This window comes from Podarcis muralis, chromosome 15 (genome assembly GCF_964188315.1).
Source record: "Podarcis muralis chromosome 15, rPodMur119.hap1.1, whole genome shotgun sequence".
Lineage (NCBI taxonomy): Eukaryota > Metazoa > Chordata > Lepidosauria > Squamata > Lacertidae > Podarcis > Podarcis muralis.
The window spans coordinates 28,504,833-28,531,114 of NC_135669.1; the positions used below are offsets into that span (position 1 = coordinate 28,504,833).

At 45.9% G+C, this 26,282-nt stretch overlaps 1 protein-coding gene across 1 annotated transcript in view; it reads right to left on the minus strand.

Moving 5' to 3' along the window:
• Positions 1–1,778: 1,778 nt before the first annotated feature.
• Positions 1,779–26,282, minus strand: part of KCNJ5 (potassium inwardly rectifying channel subfamily J member 5) — a 33,604-nt gene continuing 9,100 nt past the window's right edge. The window contains exons 2-4 of the mRNA XM_028707325.2: positions 24,388–24,530; positions 21,883–22,829; positions 1,779–2,695 (exon numbers count right to left, since the gene is read on the minus strand). Coding sequence (XP_028563158.2) covers positions 2,319–2,695; positions 21,883–22,829; positions 24,388–24,419 — 1,356 coding nt within the window. The 5' untranslated portion in view covers positions 24,420–24,530 and the 3' untranslated portion in view covers positions 1,779–2,318. The remainder of the gene's footprint in view (positions 2,696–21,882; positions 22,830–24,387; positions 24,531–26,282) is intronic.

Genomic DNA, 26,282 nt, shown 5'->3' on the forward strand with positions numbered 1-26,282 from the left:
CGGTGGGTTAAGGGAAACCGCCAACACTCAGCACATCACACAGAATATGGGGGTAATAATACTGGTCTTACTTGAGGCATAACGGCTCAGTGCGTCTGGCTGTTAACCAGAAGGTTGGTGGTTCGAGCCCACCCAGGGGTGGTTGCACTGCAGGGTATTGGACTAGACGACCCTCTGGGTCCCTTCAGAGTCAGTGTGGTGTAGTGGTTAAGAGCAGTGGACTCGTAATCTGGTGAACCGGGTTCGCGTCTCCACTCCTCCACCTGCAGCTGCTGGGTGACCTTGGGCTAGTCACACTTCTTTGAAGTCTCTCAGCCCCACTCACCTCACAGAGTGTTTGTTGTGGGGGAGGAAGGGAAAGGAGATTGTTAGCCACTTTGAGACTCCTTAGGGTAGTGATAAGGCAGGATATCAAATCCAAACTACTACTACTACTACTACTCTTCTTCTTCTTCTTCTTCTTCTTCTTCTTCTTCTTCTTCTTCTTCTTCTTCTTCTTCTTCTTCTTCTTCTTCTTCTTCTTCTTCTTCTTCTTCTGTTTCACCAGAATCTCCTTTCTTGCCATGGGAATCCATCGTTCCGGGTCCTATGCTCTGGAGTAGGAGAAAACAAGCTTGCACCGTCTTCCATGTGATAGCCCTTCAGATATTTGAAGATGGCTGTCCTATCGCCACTCAGTCTTCTCTTGGCTAAGCACACCCAACTACCTCAGGCGTTCTTCATAATGCTTGGGTCTCTAGGTCCTTGATCATCTCAGTCGCCTTCCCTTGTGCACCTTTCAGCTTGTCAATATCCATCTTAAGCTGTGGCCACACTGATTCATACTGGTCATAATTCCTGTACACACACACACACACACACACACACACACACACTTCCCATATGCTCCTTTAAATGTGTGTAAACCAGAGTGTAGAATTCATCACCAACCTCCCTCTCTCATGCCATCCTGGGCACACTTACCAGCGGATAAGCCCTTATGAACTCCGCAGGGCTTACTTCTGAATAAAAATGCCCTGGGCTGGGTGCCCTGTATGGTCCAATTCCCATTGTTACAGTTTTTCTGTTGCACAGAGGAATAGGTTTCAAGGAGGAAGAGAATAACAGATCACTAGAGAATAGATTTTGCATGACACCTCTCTGACCATAAATGTATTCCTCACCCCGTGATTCCCATCTGTATGACTATGTGTAACATTACTGTTGCTTGGATTTCAAAGAGCTGGACAGCAGAAGAGGGGGCAACCACAGAGGAAGAATGGGAAAGAAAAGCCTGAACAAACAAGATGCAATCTGAGCAATTGCAGGATTTGCGCAGCAGTTTTCAGAGAGGAAATATTGAGGCTAATCATGTTTGGCAGGTCACTGTTTGGCGCTCCTTGGATTGGTGTGAGAAAGTTCTAAATGAAGTGAAATCACATTAATACATTGTGGCATTTAAAGGGGGGAAAATGGGGTTAAAGTACTCAGATGGTGTCAACAGTTTCTTGCTTGGACTGTTAATGTCACCTGGCTTAGGGATGACACGGCTGTCTCATGGAAGATGGAGCAAGCTTGTTTTTTGCTGCTCCAGATGGGAGGACCTGAACCAACTGACAAATGACAAGAAAGGATATTCCAACTCAATATTGAGAAGAACTTTCTGATAGCAAGAGCTGTTCAGTGGTGAATGGACTCCCTGGGAAGGCAGCACCAAGAGTGAAGCCATGGTGCTGAATAGCCATCAATATTCCTCTTCCCCATGAACTCGTCCAATCCTCTTTTAAAAACCATTCAAGTTGATAGCCATCACAGTTTAATTATGTACCTCACGAATCAGTTCAAAAGGAAAGTCACACATTGGCTGTCTCTAGAAAGTATCTCTATCCCCCATATTCCATTCCTCTCTTTTTATTCAGCAAATTAGTGTCTACAATCCACCAAATTAATGAAGGAGAAGATTTGCAGCTACATTCCATCCCCCCAAGAGGGTCCCCCCCCCCACAATACATGCCCTCCCTCTGCCAGAAGAGAGGCATTCAAAGCACACACTTGTGAAATGTCACTATTAGTTAAGGTCATCACAATCATAATACTTCTCATCTAGAACATTTGTTGGTGTCCATGGATCTCAAAGTGGTGAGTAAGTCCCTGTAGTAATTGCATTTTGCAGGAAAGAGGGGAGAAGCCCAAACAGATGTTCAGGCCCGTCTGAGTTCAGTCACACAACTGGAAATGAGAGCATGGTCCTCTAGTCTTAAGTCCACCTTCTCAGCTCTCCTTGGGCCCCTTCCCTGGTAGATGCACCTGAATTGCCAATAGTTCGACCCAAATCTGTGTTATAAGGACATGCTGTCTTTCAGCTCCCCTGCCATTCCGTTGGCTCCATTCAACTCCGCCGGCTCCTGGCCTTCCTCTTTGCTCCCGTCCTTCTCCTGGACGACTCCCTCTTCCTCCCCCTCTTCCTCTTTCGACTTCTCCGACTCCTCTCCCCCCAAGAGGTTGGCACTGGACAGGTGGCTCAGCAGGTGCCCCTCACGGAACGACTCTGCCAGCTCTTTGGCACAGCACTCTGGCGTGTTGGTTTCGTAGGTGCTGTGGAAGGAGTTGTAGTCGACCTCGTAAAAGTCCTTCTCCAGGGTCAGAACGGGAGTGAAGCGGTGGCCCCACAGCACTTCCTTGTCCATGTAGGAGCTCCGAGCCTGGCAAGTCATTCCTGGAGGAAGGAGAGAGGAGAGAGAGAGAGAGGAGAGAGAGAGAGAGAGAGAGAGAGAGAGAGAGAGAGAGAGAGAGAGAGAGAGTCGTGATGGGGATTCGGTGAAGGAACAAGAAGGGATTTAATGTTAAGCCGCCTTAGATGCTCACACTTCCCTCCTTTTCTAAACTTCCCTCCTTTTCTAAAAAAGTTTAAAAGCAGTTCATGGTCGTTCCATACTTGATTGCTTCAGGACATGGAAAAAGGATTTGCTTAACAAGCCTTATTAGTAGTAGTATTATTTTATATTTTTAAAGGTTTCCAATGTTTCAACAAAAAGCACAAGCATCAATGAACTGACCATGCCTCTTGGCAAGCAAAAGCAGGACATTTGATTGCACAAGAAGATCGTTTTAATAGCATATGATGATTTGGACACGGCAAAGGACTTAAATGGCCAAGGCTCCTCCTGCAGCTTTGCTGCAAAACCTCAGGATCTCTCCCTTGGTTTCTCTCTACTAAGTGCACTAGCTGTTTTCTCACTGGACAAACACATATATTTTCTGTGACTACTTCATGAGGGGTGGGGTCCCTATCGTTCTCTTTGGTGGGGTAACAGCTTCAGGCAGCAGATATGTTGGGTGGCAGTCACATGGGTGCCATGTGGCCTGCCTTAGACACCCTAAGCTAGCTACCTGTCCTCAGGAGGTCGTAGGACATTATCCCATCACCAACATAGAAGCAAGATTAATTTACAGCTGTGTTTAGGGAAGTTTTTAATGACTGATACAGTACATACAGTACTTTTAATCTTTTGTTGGAAGCTGCCCAGAGTGGCTGGGGAAACCCAGCCAGATGGGCGGGGTATAAATAACAAATTATTATTATTATTATTATTATTATTATTATTATTATTATTATGCCAGGTTGATTGGCTTCTCTACATGGAATGGCAGGGAGCACTCCCTTGGAGTGCCTCAAACAGCACCATGGATTGGGGTAGCCTTGGTCAGGGGCAGAGTGAAGGGATTGCAGCCAAAGCACAGTGCAGAGCTGTTTAAAAGCCCTTTTGCAAAGAGCTCAGTGTTGCTCGCAGTGGCTGCCTGACTCTCTTTCTCTCCACCCCGTACCCTCACTACCTGACTGCCCCGGATTGCTCCAGGGCCCCCAATCCAACCCAACCCAGAGCGATCCAGGATTGCCTCAACCTGACTCAGCCAAAGCCCCAATTGGCCCAATTCAGATTCAGGATTGGGTCGTATATATTATTTATCTTACTTATTTCATAACATTTATCCATTGCCTGATTGTAAAAAAAAACACACACCCCCCAAAGCGTTTTACAAAAAAGGATGGAACAATAAAAATACCAATAAGAAAGATTAACGATAACTTAAAACTTTCACAAAGTTAAAATAACAATAGACGAAAAACATCTGGACAGGCTTGTCTAAGCAAAAAACCATGTTTTTAGCAGGTGCTGAAAAGAGCACCATGATGTCAAGTGGCAGGAAGTTCCAAAGTGTAGCTGCCGCCATACTGAAAGATTGAGTTCCTACATGATCTTTGGAGTGGAGGTTTTGGGGCACCTGTAACAGCGCCATTTCCTCCAATCAAAGTGGTTGAGTGGGCATATATGGGGTAAGGTGATCTCGCGGGCAGGTAAACCAGTGTTTGCAGCCTCACTCTGAATTTCATGATGGGAAGAAAAAGTCGGGCAGCAATGTAATAAGCATATATTCAGCAGATGAAGCCACTTCTAGAGAACATGCTGGGGAAGAGAGAAAAGGAAGGATGCGGCTCCCTGTCTGATGCGGAGCTGGACCGCTTTTCGGCAGGCTGGCAGAGGAGGCTTCTGTTACAGCAGACTTCTGGGCACGAACAGTGTTAGTCATGGCATTCTGGCTCTCAGCAAGCTCAGGAACCAGGAAGTGCAGAGGCTGCTTTGGAAAAAATAATGTACTAGAGGAGGGAAGGAAGCCCAGGATGTTCTGAAGCGGGCGAGTGGGCCCTGCTCAGGAAGCAGGAGGTTGGGCTGGTATTCGAGGTTCTTCTCCTAATAAGTAGGTCAAGGAAGCATCCGCATTCTGGCACAACCAAGGTGATGATGGCATAAATGGTATGAGCTTTTTGGTGCCTGCTAAAAACATCCTTGAGGGAATTCTAAGCTGTTTTAGTATTTTAACTTTTGCAGGGTTTAACATACTGCTGTAATTTCTTCTTGATTTCCTTGTGTTATCTTTTTGTAGGAGGGGAGAGTGTTGCCTCCAAGTGTCCCTATACAGTGGTACCTTGGGTACCACTGCAACTTCATACCTTTCAACATTTCTGCGATGAAAATAGGGAGGTCCTAAGGAAAACCAGGACATTCTGGGATCAAATCAGAAACTGGGATGGCTTCTGTAAATCCAGGTCTGTCCCTGGAATACAGTGGTACCTCGGGTTAAGTAATTAATTCGTTCCGGAGGTCTGTTCTTAACCTGAAACTGTTCTTAACCGGAAGCACCACTTTAGCTAATGGGGCCTCCTGCTGCCACCGTGCCACCGGAGCACAATTTCTGTTCTCATCCTGAAGCAAAGTTCTTAACCTGAGGTACTATTTCTGGGTTAGCGGAGTCTGTAACCTGAAGCATATGTAACCTGAAGCGTATGTAACCTGAGGTACCACTGTATATGACCCTGGGCTAAGGAGATAAGTAACTACACACCTGAATAATACAATAAAAATTCAAGGAGAGAAGGTGATGTTGGTGGGAAAATATGCCCCCAATGAGAAAAAAGCAGGTTTTTTATCAAAAAAATGGAAACAGAATTACTTAAATACGCGGACCAAATGATGATTTTAATGGGAGACTTAAATGGAGTTCCATCATTAGAAAAAGACAGATCAGGTAAAAAAAAGGTATGAAAGAAGGCAGATCACCAAAGACTTTCTTTGAATTGGCTCAAACTTTAAATTTGATAGATATATGGAGAGTAAGACATTTGTTTAATAAACAGTTCACTTATTATTCTTATGTTTATGACAGCAGTTCAAGAATACACTCTTTATGGCTTTCCAAAGAGTTGGAACCTTAAGTAAAAAAAATAGAAATTAATCCCTGGACATTTTCGGATCACAATTCTTTGATAAAGGAAATACAAAAGGAAAGTCATACCATGTTTTCTTATGGGAGAACAAGATGCTGGAAAACATGGGCCCTTTGGGCCTCATCCAGAAGGCTCGACTTACACCCATGTATTCATATCACAGTGCTAGAGCATCTACTTTGGTATGTCACTCGTTCCATGTCTCTGATACACAAAATAGGAGTATGCTCGGCTGACGAAGCCCGGCAGGGTGAAAGAGGGTATTATTCCGGGAATCCCTGTCACGTTTAAGTTTTCTCGTCTGACACTGGCATACAACAACTATATCTTGCAAAGGCACATGTTAAGATCTTTCGTATCGTTCGTCTGATACCTGCATACAGCAGCTGCATACAACAACCAACATCTGCAAAGGCAGATGTGGAACATTACAAAGAAAAGTTCATCTTTTGCAAGTACTGCTCCTTAAAGTTGTTACGTTTGACACTGGTATTTGCTAAGACATATGTGGAACACAAGAAGCTTTTATTTGGACAGTATGTTTTAAAAAACTGATTCATTGGTACATAAGTGGAACACCAAAGCTTCTATTTGGACATTATGTATAGAAGACCTGATCTATTTGTATTTCCTGTTCTAAATGTTGGTCCTTAATTGCTTCCACTCAATTAGATAATGTGAGAAGAGTTATGTTTATATGATGTATAAAGAATTTATATAGTTAAACACAGCCAGTTATGTTGTGGGTATATTTATATTTGCATGCAGAAGGTCACAAGTTCAATCCCCGTCGTCTCCAGGTAGAGCTGGGAGAAAGTTCCTTTTCTAACAATCTGGAGTGCTTCTCTGCCTGGCACCAGATCTCTTAGTGTTGACCCAGGTCATCGAGCCTGAGCTTCTGCAGCTGCCACCCGCCGGACATGCATTGCTATTGGCAACAGCAGCAGCAACAGCAGCAGAGGCCCCGGGGGCAGCAGCTGAGGAAGCCCAAGGACAAGGAGGTTGTTGCATTTCTTCTGTTTTTGTGCTGCTCTTGCTGACTACCTCAAACATCACCTGTTGGGAGGATGGGGCACAGGTTCAACTTAATAACTAATAAGTTAAAGTACACCTCTGCTGTTGGTATTTATATTAGAGCAGGGCCCTCCTTGTGCAGCAGATGTGTTTTTGTGTTTTAATGAACTGAACAGGCTGAACAGAGTAAAAGATTATGAGTCATTGGGCGGTGGTGGGGGGAGTGTGTGTGTATCAACATAATAGTGTTTAGCTTAATTTTTTTTAGTTGCTTGTTTGCTAATAGTGTTTTAGAGACTGTAACTGTTTTGTTGTTACTATTTTTTAAAAATAGATTTTATTAAAATCTGAGAAAGAATACAAAGATTAACATCAAATATCTTTTTGTCAAGGCTAAAAAAACCTAACCTAACCTAAATAAAAAACAGCGAAGAAGAGAAGGCAAAGAAGAAGAAAAAGAAGAATGGGAAAAGGATAAAGAATAAAAGAATAAAAAAGAGACCTTCTGATTCTTCATCTGTCAGCTAAAAATAGAAAATTGTTCAGCACCACTTTCTATAAACCAATATTATCTTCAATCCTGAAATCCAAATATCGTAAGTTCCTTTTCTTTTTCATGCAAAAAGTCTATAAGAGGTTTTCAATCTTTAGTAAATATTGACAACGACTATTCTCTGATCAAACATGTCAACTTTGCTATCTCAGCTAAATCCAGCTAAATTTTAACAACCATTATTCCTCCATTGTTGGTGTCGCTGTTTATTATGGGATTCATTCGAAGGCAAAACGGAATAGAAATACAATAAATCAAATCAATCAAGAAGGACCAATGCTCTGACCTAGATTAGGCAGCTCCTTATTCCTGTGCCCCTCCATCTGCCACCCGAGGCAGTGGCCTTACTCTGCCTAATGGTAGGGCTGGCCTGTTAACACCATACCTACATGCCTGGGACTTCCCGTTCCACGGTAGGCAGTGAAGGGCTGTAGTTCAGTGGCAGAGCATCTCCTTTGCGTGCAGAAGGTCCCAGCTTCAACCCCTGGCATCTCCAGGTGAGGCTGGGACTAGACTTCCTGCCTGAGACCCTAGAGAGCCACTGGCAAGTGAGTATGGGCGACACTGAGCTCAATGGCCTAACTGGATATAAGGCAGCTTTCTAGTTGCTGTACCTGTGGTCTTGGTGTGGCTGCTTGACCCTGAGATAAAATCATGGAGGGGAAAAGCAAAAGAGACTTCCCAAGTTCTTCAGCATCCTAGGGGAATCCCTGCCTGCCTTCTAGCCAGTTCTTGGAACAGCTCTTGCCCCAAAGGGAGATCCTTATTCTGATTTGGAATTCCACAGCCAAATCAGTGGCCGTAAGCCTTCATTCACGATGGGAACAATGGAGAGCTTTCACCGCCCTCAATGCTGCCTTTCTGCCAAAGCCTGCTTCCTTGTAACCTCAGGGGGACACTCGGAGCCAGCACAATTGAAGCAGTTGTAATTGCTCCATAATGTCATTCAGATATTCCTTTTTAGCACATGTGCATCAGAGTTAATCGCACAGGGATGCGGCGCCTGGCAACCCCGACGTCCCTCCAAAAGCAGCACAGCCGTGTCCTTGCCTGCTCCAGATTCCATTAAGGGCCCGGCTTTGGAAGCTGCCGACTCTCTCCAGCCTGAGCTCCTCAAAGCATTTCTTATTTTCCCAGTTAATTGTTTCCCCAAACAAAACGGAGGCAGAGAGAGGCGGTGCTAAGAGAGAAGTGCTGGGCTTCACCGAGGACAGACGGGAACGGTGACTTTGCCTTTTGTCTACAGTGCAACCACCGTATTTGGGACTTTTCTCCGCACCCCCTTTTTCAAAACCCACACAGCAGTGGACTGGAGACCCCAGGGGTCAGGTCTCATGTGCAGCTTCCATCTGCAGGAACACTCTGGGAGCAATGTAGAGAGACACATGTATGTGCTATGCTGACATGACACCCAAAGTTAAAAACCACACGGAGTGAAAGATTCATGGCTCAAATACATGAAAAGTGTTTGCGGATGATAACTTCATCATCATCATCCTTGATTCATCACCCAAGATCAGAGTAAGCTTCATGGCCAGTGATGTAGCATGGGGGCGCGTAGGGGCAGTTGCCCCAAGCACAAAATTGTTAGAGGCACAAAACGTCAACACACAGTGCAGCCTAAATAGAACTGCACACTTCCATTGCTGGGCTCCATTGAAAACAGCTTCTCCATGCGAACCAGACAATGGAACAACTCCCTCCTGGCCCCCTCCGCACAGCCCAGAGTCCTGGCAACCCACGCTACACCACTGTTCATAGCTAAGTGTGAATTTGAATCCAGCTCTCTCTGGTCTTAGTTTTCAGCCTGAGGTCCTCATCCCCCTCTGTGCAACCTTCTGGGGAGCCACATGCCAGTTGCGGGTGGAGTCAGAAGCAAAAGTGTGAGGGGAAATGGATGCCCATTTTACCTTTGCACATTATCCTAGTTTCTATACACCTTCTTCCTCCCCTCTTTATAATGAGAGTTCAAGGACAAATTTTGGGTGCAAATTGAGAGGTGTGGCCTGGGAAGAGTTCTGAAGGAAAGGTAGACCTGGAGGATGGCATGTTTCTCCTAGGCTTGAAGGGCACTACCCCATGCCTAGTCCAGGTTCTCATAGTAGCCACTCAAATGCATGTGGGAAACTCTCGAGCAGGACCGGAGCACAAGAACCCTTTCCCCTTTTGTGGCTTCCAGCAACTGGTATTCAGAAGCATTATGTGCATAGCCTCCTCCTCCTTGAGTTTCTCCAATCCTCTTCCACAGCCATCCAAGTTGACAGCCATCACTGGCTCTTGTGGAGGCAAATTCCTGTGGTTGAATCCTGTACTGTGGATCCTGCATTGGGTTAAGTTGAGCTCCGATCTCCTTTCCAACCATTTGGTTCCATGATTCTATTAACTCTAAGTTCTGTCTACTCACACGCTGAGTGCAATTATTTTTTTAAAGTGTGCTGAAAAGTTATCTAGTCCTTCAAATAGGAATCCATTTCCCCTCATAGAGGGTACGTGGATGATCAAAGAGACTCGTCTCTGATGGGATGGCGCTGTGGACACTGCTGTCCTGCCCGAGTGGAAGAGTCATAAATATTCTAACTATCGCTCCTCTAATTAGGCAGTGTGTGTCCTTCATTAGCATCAAAGTCTCTGAAATATAATTTTGCATGGTTGTAAAAATTAGTACCCCATTTACACTAATTAATCTAACTAAAACCTCAGCCTCTGAAAAAGTCAATATTGTTCAACCTCTTACATCAAAAGGGTGTTAGAAAGCAGGAGCTTTTGGGGACTCCGTTACCAATTAAATCTGTGCAACCGTCCATACTCGGCACATTTTGATTTCCATGATGGAGGAGATGGGCTCCCCATTCTGTGGAATGTTCCATAAAGGAAAAATAGAGTTGTACAATGCACTAATATTGAGGGGAACCTGGAGTCTGGTGTCCAGTTCTGAGCACCACAATTTAAGGAGGATATTGACAAGCTGGAAGGTGTGCAGAGGAGGGCAACCAGGATGATCAGGGGTCTGGAAACCAAGCCTTATGAGGAATGGTTGAGGGAAGTGGCTACATTTCGCTTGGAGAAGAGAAGACTGAGAGGGGATGTCAAGAGCCAATGTCAAATATCTGAAGAGCTGTCACATGGAAGATGGAGCAGGCTTGTTTTCTCCTGTTCCAGAGGGGAAACCCAAACCAATAGATTCAGTTGACAAGGCAGGAGATTCCAGCTCAGAGTTAGGAAGAACTTTCTGACAGTAAGATCTGCTTGATGGTGGGACAGACTCCCTCGGAAGATGGTGAACTCTCTTTCACTGGAGGTTTTTAAGCAGAGGTTGGATGGCCATCTGTTAGGGATTCTTTAGCTGTATAGTCCTGCCTTGTGGGGGGATTGGACTAGATGACTCTTGGGGTCCCTTCCAACTCTACAATTCTATCTTTCTATTATTTATGTTCCTAAATAAATGGAAAGAATTAAGAGATCAAGAGGGCACCTACTGGTTTAGAATTACACGACCAACTTTTTAGCTGCAGGTCCTTCCCCTACGTGCAGATTCGAAACCAGGTTGAGGCACCACATAACCCAGAGTTTATTACACCTGTCCAGATCATATCCTACATCACGACCAGATGCCTTGATTTCCTGACATAATCCCCCTTATCAGGAACTTGTTGCACTACGAGCAAAATGCTCCCGGCTTCCCCCGCCTCTTTTTCTAAAAGGATGTAATCAATGGAGCAATTAAGAACCTGAACTTATGGCTGCCTCATCTGTCCCCCAGGTAACTCCAGATCGATATACAAACAGCCTTCCTGGCATTTCTTAAAATAGATTGGTATGGCCATTGACCTTCCTGCCGGCTTCCTTCTCAACACACACACACACACACACACACACACACACACACACACACACACATTTATATAGCACTTTAGAGTTTTGAATGCATTTCACCTTCATTATCTCAGTAATCCTTCTGGCAACCCTTCAAAGTAGGTCAGCATAATTAGCCGTGCATTGCAGCTGAGGGAGGGGCCGAGGCAGAGAGAATGTAGCTTGCCTAAAGGCCAGCGAGGGAGTTCATGGCAGGGCACAGAGCTCTGCCTGATCAGGCCAAAGGACCATCTAGTCCAGCTTTCTGTCCTCTGAGTAGGGAAGGGATTGGCTGCAACCCCAAGGCTTTGCTAACACAGTGATAAGCAAACGGCCATCACTGAGCACAGAAACAAATAAGCTTGCTTCTCTCCTTCCCTCAAGAGTTCCAAATTGGCTTGCAATCGTATCCCATTTGCACTGATTAATCTGACTGAGATCTCAGACTCTGAAAAAGTCAATATTGTTCCTCTGTTTTTCACTTCAAACAGATGTTGGGAAGTAATTGGTGCTCAGCTTCCAATTAATTCTGCACATCTCACATGGACAAGTCCTCGTCTACAGCAACACATCTTGAGATCTACCGGTAGGCCCTGATTTACCTTCTGCTCTTTGAGTCTTAGAGCAAGAAAGGGAAGCTCAGGCCTGGAGGTCAAATGTGGCCCTACAGGCCTTGAAATATGGACCTCAGAACACTCCTTAGGCCACACCCATTTTACCAGGCCACGCATCACGGGTCCTACCACTGCTGTGTGGGAAAGGAAAGGAACAAGTGACAAGGGGCTGGAAATGGTTCTACGTCTCCCACTGCCTTAGAATCTCAGGTCCTAAACCAAATCCAGGAGTGGCGCTGGAGGTTCCCATGTCTACACACCTGGTCACACCCATACCTGCACACAATCAAGGTATCAAGTCCATCCACCTGAAGTGTCCCCACCCTACCCCTGCTGAATCCTATTTTTCTGGGTTGCATAGTGGCACCGATGAAATGGTGGCAGTGGCAGGATCTGGCGAGATCTTGTAGAGCTCACGTGAGATCTTGCGGAGTACCCAAGATCTTGCAAAATTTCAGTGAGGTTTTGGCAAGATTTCATGCACTGCACAAAATCACACCAGAAGCCACTGCTGCTGCCACCGCTTCTCTACCGGTGGCAGAGGGTTCCACTGCCTGAGGCAACTGCCTCAGCCTGCCTCATGAGCAGGCCAGCCCTGCACACAAGAAATGAAATGAGTTACTAAACATGCAAGAATTTCCCCAAGAAACTTCTGGAAAACTGTTTGTAGCAGGGCTCATGAGGTGGAGCAAGAAACATCATGGATCCACTCCTCTGTCCCTGCCAATTAAAACATCAAGCTAATTTTGGCAACTGGCAATATTTTCATCTGAAAGGAAAGGCTCCATCACCTGGTTCTGAGCATGGTGTCACCAGGCTCTGATGAATGCTGACCAATGCCGTTGCAAAAAGATATCACCCTGTAAGGTAGTCTGCAATTAATGAAGATCTCATCACATTTCTGCTTGATAAATTTTTGCAATAAGAATGAGTATTTCCAGGCAGTGAACGCTTCTGCACTTCAAGCCTATATTTCATGTCCTTCAGTTGTGAATTTTGTCAGCATCACTAAAAATAACAGCTGGCTAATTGTCAACAAGACCCTGGGTTGGGTGGGAGTTTTGGCAGGAAGGCAGTATCTGCCAGAAAGTCTGAGACGATGTGCAGACTGTTTCATCATATGGAATGATGACTTAAGGGTGACAAAATGGTACTTTCTAATATTCTCTAATTGAATCAGCCAAGTCATTCATCAAATAACTGGAACAAAGCAGAACGTCTTCAGAGCAGAGGCAGCCCCACTTGCCTTTTCAGTCTTTATGTTTCCCAAATTGTCTCAGTCTCCCACTACAAATGCAAGAAGAGCCTGCTGGATCAGGCCAATGGCCAGCCAGAAGCCTGTGGGAAACTTGCAAGCAGGATTTGCAAACAAGAACCCTCTCCTCTCTTGTAGTTCCAGCAATTGGTATTCAGAAGCACTGGTGCCTCTGACTGTAGAGGCAGAACATATCCATTGTGGCTAGTTGCCATCAATAGTCCTATCCTCCATGAATTTGCCCAATCCTCTTTTAAAGTCATCTAAGTCAGTGGCCCTCACTGCCTCTTGTGGGAGGGAGTTCCATATGTTAACTATGCACTGTATGAAATACTTTCTTTTATCTGTCCTGAATAAGTAAGAGCTGTTTGACAGTGGAGTGGACTCCCCCAGAAGGCAGCTGATTCGTCTTCAATGGAGGTTTCCAAGCAGAGGTTGGATGGTCATCTGTCAGGGATTTCTGCATTGCAGGGGGTTGGACTAGATGACCCTTGGGGTCCCTTCCAACCCTGCAATTATATGATTCTATGAAAACACACACACATTGGAAGCTGAAATGAAGAAAGTTGGGGGACAAATGAGGAAAAGAATTTTGTCCGTCCTGAATTTAGTCCTAAATCTGAAAACAAATCCCAGGCCTGAGCATAGTATCCTGAGGAACTCTCTTCCTTAATTTTAAGGGTTGGATTGCACACCACATTATTCAGGTTTCTCTTTCTCTCTCTCATTATGCTTAAAATAGCCACTTTTATGTTAAAGGGAAATAAAAATAATGAAGCAGCTTTGAGGCCCCTGTCTACAACATGATCCCAGCTCAGAATGCCCCCCACACAGTGTTTTCCACCTCAAAAAGTCTCCCCTGCCTGCTGTTTGCCCATGAAGGTGGTGCTGTTTTGCAGTGAATAGCACCTAAGGGTGCCAACAACCGTGCGTCAGCTGAGAGAGAGAGAAAAAGACTGCTTTTCAGCTGAAAGTGGTGCAGGGCACCAGTTCATAATATGAGGTCCTCATGACTCCTTTTTTTACTTCAGCATAAAACTGGCCAGAAGAGCTGCATCAGGTGTAGCTTGGCCTCATACCTGGGACATTGCTTTGCTACGGGTCCTTGTTATTTAGCGGACCTCAGAGGAGATGGGGGTCACAGCAAAACAGCAGCGTTGATCCTGCAAAACTTGAAATCTACCCGTCACCGCTGTGCTGGATAGATGTGTCAAAGAGTGGGCGAGATGAACTTCACACATGCAGCTGAATCTTAGGATCCAGTTGATGCTACCCTGGTGATGCTTAGATATTCTTCATTACCCCCCTGTGATTGCCGACTATATTGTAGCTCTTAATCCTGCTGACAGGAGCTCATGAAGCAACGCAAATGGCAAAAATCATCGTAACAACCGCGGTCTTAATTGGCTGTCTGAGCACCCACCCGAAGCAGCGTCTGGGACCTGCTAGCCGCAATTAAAATGATGAGGAGCTGGCGAGGGGGTGGTGTTGCTGCTTACTCTTAAGCTTCAAAGCGCGGCTGATGGTCGGGGCCATCAGTGAGGAGGGGGGAACATTCTTGGGTCCCTGCTGAGGGCTTCATCCCCGCAGGGGCCCTCTTGTCTTGGTCCATGCCCTCTTCCTGCTCTCCATCACCACCCATTCACTTTAGAACATAAGAAGAGCCTGCTGGTTCAGCCCAATGGGCAACAGCTCATCTAGTCTAGCCTTTGGTTCTCACAACAGCCAACCAGATACCTCAATGGGAAGTCCTTTTCACAGCGGTCATTCTCCCCTTCTGCTGTTGCTAGCAACTGGTATTCAGAAGCATCACTGCTTCTGATTGTGGGGGCAGAGCATAACCTGATAGCTCAGTCGTTACGAGCATAAGACTCTAATCTCAAGGTTTGAGCCTCATGATGGGCAAAGCATTGCTGCCTTGCAGGGGGCTGGACTAGCAGGAGATGGGTCTTAGCTCAGTGGTAGAGCCCCTGCTTGGCTTGCAGAAGTTCTCTGGTTCAATCTCAAGTGCCCTCTCCAGGTAAGTGATGGGAGAGAACCATTCTTGAAACTCTGGAGAGTCAATGTAGACAATACTGAGCCAGGTGTCCCGATGATCTGACTCAGGAGGAGGCACTTCACTATGTTCCTCTGTCCTCTCACAGTGGCTGACCGAATGCTTCCAGGCATGAGAACACAGCAAGAACCCTGATGGGTCAGACGAAGGATCCATTGCAAAAGGAGGCACAGTGCAGTGCATAGTTGCACTATGGAACTCACTGCCACAGGACTACCATCCTATATTGTTTTAAAAAGATTAGACAGTGCAAGGTTTCTTGCTTGAACAGTGGAATGTTCTTCCCCCTCTCTTCACCTTCCCCCATGCACCCCTTAAATCTGTTCCAGGGATTCCCCCAAGACTGTGGAGCAGATCTGGGGAGGGCACAGGGGGGGTGTGCAGGGAGGAGAGAGGGGAAAGTTGTGCTTTGCAAGCAGAAATGCTAGCGTCGGCAGGATGCGTCAGCTGACTACTGCCCCATATAAGCAAATTGAGACAAATTCCCTCCAAAATGCAGTCCCCAATAACATTGGGAGAAGCTTTGGCAGTTCAATTTTTACTCCCAGAGGCAGAAAATGCCCCTAGAGACCAGCTGCTGCTGGGACTCATAATTGTGGAGGGGGCTGCTGTGTGCAAGGCCTACTTGTGGACTTCCCATCAAGGCAACAGGCTGGCTGCTGTCAGAACAGGATGCTGGACTAGATAGGCTCCCTTTGGCTCAATCCAGCACTCAAGACCTTCTGATGTCCTTCGTTCTCACAGTGACCCGTTTTCCTTCTGCTCACCTTGACAGAATTTGGAGCTGCTTGTGGAGGCACAACAGCCACTCCTTTTCTATAAATAACACGACTGCCTAATAGACAAGGCAAGGAATCGGATCAAACTGGCTTCTTTTGAAATCTTACAAGTGCCAGAAAGTTTCAGGCAGTAATCTTGAGCACAACGGCTCAAGTTTTGCTTTTAATTTTTTTTTTTAAGTGAATTGAAAAAGAGAGGAGAGTTTTTGCAAATGCACTTTCTTTGTGTATCTCCTTGCACTCAGCAGTACGAAGGTCACAGAAGTGGCTTTTTCGTGGAGCCTCCAAGAGAGAGTTAATGGAAGTTTCAGCAGGGGAGAGAATTCCTTAAGAACAACCATTGTGTTGCATTGAGTTATTCAAATAAATAGGAGAAATCTGTGTTCATCAGAACGTTTCGATTCAGAAAGACATTGGATTCAGGGCTTTACAGGGAGATCCTAGAGAAGAAGAGGTCTATCAGCAGCTGTTAGTCATGATGGAACCTCCATGTACATAAGGGTAGAATGCCACTGATTAACAGTGGCCAGCAGGGCAATCATGGGGCAATGCTTCATTCCTTGTCCCAATAGGAAGTGTATTATTGAACTAGACCCAGGATAGACAATGTGCTGCTCTCTGGATGTTTTGGACTCTAACTCCCATCAGTCCCAGCTAGCATGCCCAATGGCCAGGTCTTGTGGAAGTTGTAGTCCACAACCCAACATATGGAGGTCTTCATTTTGGCCATCCATGAACCAGGTGAAACCTTGGTCGGACATGGAAGTGCTCTTGCTATGCTCTTGGGTTCCAGACTAGTAAGGCACGGAGGTTCTGCCACACCTCCTGGTGTGTGATGGCTTTAGGAACACGAAGCCTGGCGTCAGATTTCTGCATCCAATGGGGGTGGGGAAATGTACCAGATTTCATTCCGAAAACAAATAAAGTGCCTAATTCCGATAGCCAAAGAAAAAGTCGGCTGATCCACACCATATGTTTTAAAACTCCTGGATCCTTCCCCCAAAGAATCCTGGGAACTATAGTTTTTTAGGGTACTGTGAACTGTAGATATATGAGGGGGCTAAACTACAGTTCCCAAGGTTATTGGTGAGGAGGCCTGGTGCATTAAATGCATGGTGTGTGGGTATGATTAGTGCCCATTTGACCCATTGCCTTGTCCAGAATCCCATATCTTAGTTTTGTAAAAGCAACTCCTTCGCCCTTGTAAAACCAGAGATTCAAGGTGAAATCCAGCCTGCTCCCACCTTCCTGTGCTCAGCCACAGCAACTATGACTGACAGGGGAGCAGACAGAGGCAGCTGCTGTGAAAACACAGGGCGACCTTTCCCTGCGCTGTCGAGTGACCTTTCTGGTTGTTGTTTGCTGATGCCTTCCAACCTAGGCAAAGCCAGTTTTTATTGCATTACTCTGGAATATTCCCAGAACCTCTTAAGTACATTTTGAGCACCCCCAGTTTCACAGGGTATGAAGAGCAGGCGCTGGCCAGACACATCAAGGTAATACATTCACTGAAACTCGTTTCCTGCTCAAATTACTGGCTCCGTTGTGTGGATTTGGGGCCAAATCATTGCTTTTCAGGAGCCCCAGTGGCAAGCACTGAAAAGTGAGCCCATGGTGGGTTCTCGGTGTGTGACAAAGCACTGCCCACTTGCCAGCGCAGCTTGGGGAAGTGGTGCAATCCTGCACACACACACACACACACACACACACACACACACACACACACACCTGTGATGCTGTGACCTGGCTGGCTATGTTTAGTGCAGCTTCTTTTGTTCCTATGGACCACTGACACCAATTAATTATTTCAGAATAACTAATTCAGTAGATGTGGCAGAGTCTGGGTTTCTCTTGCCTACAAGCCCAGGTTAAATCCACAGCAACTCTGGTTAAAGAATCTCAGTGGGAATTGGGATAAATCTGTTGCTAGAGTCAACCAGGTGGAGCACCTGCTTGCAGACATAAGATCACAGTTTCAACCTTCAGCATCTCTAGGTAGGGCAGAGGGAGACTCTAAAACCTGGGAGAGCTGCTGCCAATCAGTGTGGACAACACTAACATAGCTTCCTATGTTCTTTAAATGAAGTCTGTGCAGACATTTGTCTAAATTGCTGACGGCTCCATGTGAATCAAGAAAAAATGGAGTTCCTATCTCCCAATAGCCCGCGAATAATAATAATAATAATAATAATAATAATAATAATAATAATAACAACAACAACAATAATAATAATAATAATATTTATTATTTATACCCCAGCCATCTGGCTGGGTTTCTCCAGCCACTCTGGGTGGCTTCCAACAAAATGTTAAAATACAATGGTCTGTAAAACATTAAAAGCTTCCCTAAACAGGGCTGCCTTCAGATCTCTTCTAAAAGTCTGGTAGTTGCTGTTCTCTTTGACATCCAGTGGGAGGACGTTCCACAGGGCAGGCGCCACTACTGAGAAGGCCCTCTGCCTGATTCCCTGTAACTTGGCTTCTCGCAGCGAGGGAACCGCCAGAAGGCCCTTGGTGGTGGACCTCAGTGTCCAGGCAGAATGATGGGGATGGAGACGCTCCTTCAGGTATACTGGACCGAGGCCGTATAGCATGGCTTTCTGGAGAAAAACTTCATGCCTCAAAATTTTGGCCATTAGGTCCAAAAATGTCATGCTTGCAGACATAAGAGCATTAGAAGAATCTGTGGGAAACCTGCAAGCAGGATTCAAGCGCAAGAGCCCTCTCCTTTCCTGCCGTGTCTAGCAACTGATATTCAAAAGCATTGCGGCCTCCAGCTGCAGAGGCAGAACATAGCCAGTATGGCTAGTGACCATCAATAGCCCCCTCTCCCTCCATGAATTTGTCTAATCCTCTTTTAAAGCCGTCCAAGTTGGTTGCCATCACTGCCTCATTTCAACTTTCTGGCCTGAACTGTGTTTGTGTGTGTACACACACACACACACACACACACACACACACACACACACATCTACAGCTGGCCCATATTTTCTCCTGTACCAAGTCCAGCATCCGTCTTGTCTCAGGTGTGCCCAATCACTTCCCAGCTGGGTGAGCTTCTCTGAGCCAACCCTCAATTCCCCCACTGGGGCTTAATTAACACTGAAAGTTTTGTTTTCCCGGCTGGCTGGACCAGGCCCTTGCTGCAGATTTTTTTTAATCAAAGGATGCCTATGAGCTTCTCTGCAGAAGATGGTTAAATACCTCAGAAGACCAGAACCAACACAGCCTTATTAAAACACAGCACAGGTCACGCTGCTCTCAGCGCTGCTATGAATTCAAAGCCACCCCACACAGGCAGATTAAAAGTTCCCTCTTTCCATAAATATTGGATATCTAAATGACAGAAGGTTCAGGGAAGAGTCTAAGTGTAGAAGGCCCACAGCTTTGTGGTAGAGCATCTGCTTTGCATGCAGGAAGCCTCAAACTCATTCCCTAGCAGTCAATTAAATTAGCATTTCCAAAACCAGGTTCCCTCCAGATGTTTTGAACTACCCTTGCAATCTCAGCCCATAATCTAGCCATGATGGGTCTTGGAGTCCAATAACAACAGGACAGCCCCATGTTGGGTGGGTCTTGAGCAGGGGCAGAGCTACCTGCCCCGGAACCCGGAGTGGCGCGGGGGCAAGGCTAGCTGGCCTGTGGGGGCGGGGCTAGCTGTCCACATGACAAGCGGCCCTAGCTGCCTGCCGCCCGCACAGAAAGTGGGGGGCACCACTAGCCACCCGCAGCAGCAGCATCCCTAGCTGCCCACCACTCACCCAGTGAGCATTCGGGGGCATGGTCCACACAGCGAGTGTGGGGTGGGAGTGGCACAGCGATGTCACCTGACCTCACGGCTGACACCTGGTGTGGACCGCACCCCCCGTACCCTCCTTCCTCCGCCAGTGGGACTGAGGTAGGTAGCAGGAGATGAGAGAGACCTTTGCCAGAGATCCACTCAGAGTAGAAAACACTGGCCTTTAAGGAACAACCACTTGGCTCATTATAATGCTGTTTCCTATAAGCAAAGTCCATGGAGTACAGTGGTACCTCTGGTTATGTACTTAATTCGTTCCGGAGGTCCATTCTTAACCTGAAACTGTTCTTAACCTGAATCATCACTTTAGCTAATGGGGCCTCCTGCTGCCGCTGTGCTGCCGGAGCACGATTTCTGTTCTTATCCTGAAGCAAAGTTCTTAACCCGAGGTACTATTTCTGGTTTAGCAGAGTCTGTAACCTGAAACGTTTGTAACCTGAAGCGTATGTAACCCGAGGTACCACTGTATCAGGGAAGGGAGACCTGTGAGGCCCTCCAGATGTTGTTGGACTACAACTCCCATTGTCCATGACCATTGGCAGGGGCTGATGGGACCTGGAAACCAACAACTTCCACAGGGCCACAGGTTCCCAATCCCTGAAGGAGATAAATCAGGTTTCTGCAGACCATTCTTAGCTTTAGTCCAGAAAGATGGATCATGCGTGAAGGAACTATCATGTGCTTTGGGGTTTTTTTGAACAACAGAGAGAGCCATTAAATCCTTAATGCAGATAGATCTAACAAAGACACACCACATGACATGTTTTCTCTGTTGTATGGCAAATCTTTGGGCTTTCCATCGGCTTATCCTTATCCACACTTCCAGGCACAGGTCCAAAATTTCCCTGTCAGTGTCTGAGCAATTTGGGGGGGGTCCCACTGCTTTCCCTAGGAAAATCCACTGTTTACCATTGAATCGGAACAAATGGCAATTGTAGAAATGTAGCTGATCCTCAAGAGATGAGAACACACAAGAATCATGAAAAGTTGAATTCTGCTGAGAGCAGACACAGTAAGGTCATGTTCCTTAATTTCAGTGGGTCTTCTTTGAGGAGGACTAACATTCAATATAAGCCCAAGTTTCATAAGGTTGTAGCCAAGTAGGTTCTACTCAGAGTAGATGCATCAGAGGTGCCAGCTTCTCCAGAGGACTGTGTGTGTGTGACATGGCATCAGGACACAAGGAGCCAGGGAACGGAGCCAAACACCCACAGAAAGTTGAGGGGGCCCAACGTCCTCAAAAAATACATTTGGGGGGCTGAAACTGCCTCAGCCCCAGGGAGTCAGTGCCTGTGAGACTCATTAACATTAAATTAAGTTGGTCACACCCATTATGTTCACTGGGTCTACTCTGAGTAGGACTAACTTTGATTGCAAGCCACAGAAATACAGAATCCAGCCACTTGCTTCATTTGTGAGATCTGGGATCTGCACATTCAAACTCGAAAATGAGCAATTATTTGAGAATTTTAACATTTGTTTTGGTTTGATGACTAACTCTGTTCCAGTCATTGCTCATGTATACTTTAAAGTGAAGCAGGTTAAAATGCGTGTGACACGCATGAACACTCTGGCTTTTGTGTGTGCAGTTATTCATACTCCTGAGTTCAATAAAAATATTCTGGCTGGGATACCTTGGTCTCTTCAGTGAAATATGAGGTTGTGACTTCAGGCCAGGATTTGGGGGCCCATTGGATGCAGGTTCCCATTCAACAGAATGGGCAGGAGGAACCCCCCAAACAGCAGGACTGGCTTGCCCCTTTTTGAGTAAGTGAAGGAATACACATTACCATCTGAGTCCTCCTCCACCCAATATACTATCATGAGGTCAAATCCTAAAATTATTTATCTGCTCCAAACCACTACTCACCAGACCAATTTAGTTAATTTAGTCATTACTTTTGTGCATGCAGAGCTGTTTTATTCCCCCATAACTTTCAGGTATTGTACGACCATATGGAATGGGGAGCGTGGCTGAATGTGAGATACCCATCCTGTGACACCCATCCTGGACCATTTCTCTCCTAGTCTGCTATTTAGATGAGCAATGCTCAACAGAAGGATTTGCCTAACCTCTCTGTGCCTTACAGGTCTTGAGTTTCTGTCCAACACACCTGAATAACACATCATTTAGAAACATGTTTGACATTGGCAAGGGTTAGCAATGACAGCACAAATATCATGCATATAGCTTACCAGTTGCTTCCACCATCCCCTCCAAAATGACCACGATTTCAAACTCCTCTTTCTCCAGCTGGGCACGGGACATCTCCCAGAAGGGGCTCTTCTCGTTGATTTCGTGGGAGATGATGAGAGGGGAGACCAGAAAGAGCCTGTCGTCCCCTGTGTCAAACCCCACGTTGATGTCCGTTTGGTTTAGAGGGATGAACTCCCCTTCTTTGGTCTGTTTGGATTTGATCAGTTTTGCTCTGATGGAAGCCTCCACTATGTGGGAATTCCTCAGGTCCCCAACCCGGAACATGAGACACAGCTTCTCGTCCCTGATGGATATCACAGCATTGTTGGAAAACATGAGGGTCTCCGCTCTCTTTTTGGGCTGGCTGATCTTTACAAACATGCACCCTACCATGAACGCGTTGACTATGGAGCCCAGGATGGCCTGGACCAAAAGCAGGATGATGCCTTCTGGACATTTCTCAGTGATCACTCGATGGCCGTACCCAATGGTGGTCTCCGTCTCAATAGAGAACAGAAATGCCGAAACAAACCCGCTGAGATTGTCGACACAAGGGATCCAGTCTTCGTCTTCTGCGTGATCCAGGTCTCCTCGGATGTAAGCAATGAGCCACCAAATGAAACCAAAAAACAGCCAGGTGATGGTGTAGACCATGGTGAAGACAAGGAGGTTGAAGCGCCATTTGAGGTCCACCAAGGTGGTGAAAAGGTCACTGAGATATCGGTAGGTCTCCTGGACATTCCCGTGGTGCACATTGCACTTGCCGCTTTTCTCCATGTAGCGCTGGCGTGGCTTCTTGATCTCTGCTGCCAGGAGACGCGTTCGGTCAGTGGCGATGGGAACATCATCCCGGACTTGCTTGGGAATCTTCTTATGCTCTCTCGGAGTAACGCCAATTTCCATGTCCTGGTTCATGAAGATTCTAGAATCTCCAGCCATGGTTGGGCTACAGAAACAGAAGAGGAGATCAAAGCAACTCTCCTGAACACATGTGAGGTTGCTCTAGCTGAAGTACACTAGATAGTCCTTTTTGCAACTTTTTGAAAAAACACATAATTCAGCTGCCATATAAAATGTTAACCGCATAGAAGGGTCCTTCCTGTTGCAGCGCCTAAGCTATGGAATGTTCTTCCCAGGTAAGCTCACCTGGTGCTTAGTCTGTTGGTAGGTGAAGACATTTTAAGATTAGCCTTAAGGATCTGTGTCGGCATTATGCTGCAATGACTGGTGGCACTAGGGTTGCTTGCTGAAATATGAGATGCCCCATCAGCATTGGCATACCACCAGCTACTGAATACGCACACCTGTTTAAACATTTCCCAGAATTGGTTTTCTTGTTTTAATTGTTTTTTTTGGTGTATATTTTAATTAAGGGTGCTTTCGTGACCTAATGGACTGTTACTGTGTATTTTAATAATGTATTGATTTTATAAACCACTTAAATGACATCTGGGTGGAGCCAGAGTCAAATATGTGCTGTGCCATTTTTAAAGTTTTGTTCATTAAAGCATAGACACTCTGCTCATTCAACAGCTATCATTACTTTTGCCTGGACACAAATGAATTGTGTTTGTTAGATAACAACACAGAGGTGCAAATTATTTGTCAGATCTTCTCAAGGACCATCTCCAGCAAACCAGGGGTCTTTTCCAGATACTTCATCTGTTAATGGAAGCCCTTTGTGGTGGAAAACAGAAAAGGAAGAACCTGCCAGAAAACTTATCATTTTCAGACAAAGGAAGGATTCCCTGTAGAGAACGTGCTCACCACCTCCTCTGTACATGAAAGAGAGAAGACAGCAGTAGGCTGCCTGATGCCCATACATTGCAAATCCTATTAAACCCTAACCAATGCTGTTAATTCTCTATCTTTGATCTTTTTGTGGCTTTATGGCTAGAGTAAGATGAAGCAATGTGATTAGGGAGATGAGCCCTGGGGAAAGCGAAAGTCTAAATCAAGGAGCAGCTGAAGAAAATTCTCTGTAATCTTTGCAAGTCACTTTGAGACTTCCTTGATGGTCAAAAGTCACACTTACGTTCTTGCAAACTGCTTAGCGGTTTCCTTATATCCAAGAAGTATATCCATTTTGCCAAATAAATAAGTAAGTAAATACTGAAGTTGATAAATTACCCAACTCACTAATGTTAACTAACTAACTAACAAATGTCGGATCCAAACTCTGACACTGAATTGCCTACATTGAATTCCATAAGATTTACCTCTGCGCAGACATGGTGAGGTCTGAGCTTTTACTAACAAATTAACTTATATGTGCCAATCAATATAAGGAGATCCCTGCTGGATCTGGCCAAAGGGGGCCCATTTAGTCCAACATCCTTTCGTCCTAGTGGCCAACCGGATGCTTTGGGGAAGCCCCCAAGAAGGATTCGAGGGCAAGAATACTCTGCCCACTTGTCATTCCCACCTTGGCTTCTGAAGAAGAAGTCAAAATCTCTGAGTTAGCCCAGTGAAGTTCACTCAAGTACATCTGTCACAGTCCTTACCTCAGCATGAGAGGCAGTGTGGCACCAGACATAAGAGGTTGGCTTTGATCCTGGGAGCCCTGCGTTCAAATTCCATCTCACGTACGAACCTTCGAGGCAGGCTTGGCATCATCACCTTTTCTCTGTCAGCCTCTGCATTCCAGCTGCAAAGATAAGAGCAAAGCAAAGAATGTGCATGACTTGGGGCAGTTTCTCTTAAAGCAGGGGGTGAGGAATCTCAGGCCCAAAACGTGGCCCTTCAGAGCTTTCTGTGGAGAGCCCCAGGACTCTCCACAGGCCACACCCCTTGCTAGTCCACACCTCTTCCCCTCCTCCACATACTCCTTGACTGCTTTTGCGGGTCCAGAATACAACTGTGAACTGGGATGATATCCCTTGCTTGCCAGGATGGAGGAATAATAGAACTGTAGAGTTGGAAGAGATCTCAGGGGTCATCTCGTCTAACCCCCTGCATGTGGCCCCTGGAAGGCTGTCCATGAGCAAATGCGGCCCTCTGGCTGCAAAAATTTCCCTGTCTCTGTGCTAAGTGAGTTGACTTTGTTGTCCTCCAAGGGAACGTCTAGGTGAGTTTATAATACTTATCCTTTCGCACATAAAAATCATCATCATCATCATCAAACCTTCATTGGCATCACTTACAAACATTCAGAATAAACAGGCCAGCACAATCTCGTCGCCATTTCAACAATACAGTCATTTGCCAAAGGGAAGAAGAGGAGGCAAGCACTCTATTTCACCTCTGTGGGTCTCCAGCAAGGGCAGGGTCCTGTAGCACACTTCGGCGACAAAAAAATCAAATAGAGGAACTTAGCTACTGTCTTGGTGAGCTCCTGATCTCTCCCCTGTAATAGGAAGCGTATGACCTCTGTCTCTGGTTTTCATATTGGGATACATAGATGGTCTAAAAATTGTTGGCGGAGATCAACGTACATTTTACATTTTACATTTAAGGGCCATGTGAGCTAGAGTTTCCGCCAGGTGGGCATCACATGGGTAGATCCTATCTCCTTCTGCCATACCCGCAAACCTACCCCAAAGGAGGTTAGAAGAATTAGAATTGAACCTAGCCAGCGAAAAAGCCGTTCTGTCTTGCGGGTTAAACAAAAATTGTAAATAAATAAGGTTAAATTCCTGAGCCTGAGAGAGCTGAAAATAAAGAGGGGGACATGGTTTTTTCCGCAGCTGAGATTAGTTCCTGGCAATCTATGTCCCACAGCCTAGTTTTTAGCATGGCCTTGGCGATTGCACATAAAAATGATAGGAGTATAAACTAGTGCAAAATAAAGTGCTTTCCGCCTTCAGATGGGAAGTTGTGAAACTGCAAGGACTGGGTGTCACAGAGCACGTGCAGAATTCATTCTGACAATTCCTTTCTTTTCTTAAGACACACATCTTTCTTAAGCACAAAGATTTCTTGACTGTGCTGCAGAGTGCTTTGTAGTCAAAGGAAAGTTAAAACATTTGCAAGGACAATGTGCCGTAGTGCATGTGCAGAAAACCACACTTTGAGGGCCGTCTTCTTCTTCTTCTAAATACAAACCATAATGAAAGTTCAGAAACAGCAAAGCCAGCTGACCATACAATTTTATTTTGACCTTCCATCTTCTTGATCTGGAAATTGGTTAGGAGAAAAACGTTCAGTTCTGGATAGTTGGCAACTCTAAATACAGTGGTACCTCAGGTTAAGAACTTAATGCGTTCTGGAGGTCTGTTCTTAACCTGAAACTGTTCTTAACCTGAAGCACCACTTTAGCTAATGGGGCCTCCTGCTACCGCTGGAGCACAATTTCAGTTCTCATCCTGAAGCAAAGTTCTTAACCTGAGGTACTATTTCTGAGTTAGCGGAGTCTGTAACCTAAAGTGTCTGTAACCTGAAGCGTCTGTAACCTGAGGCA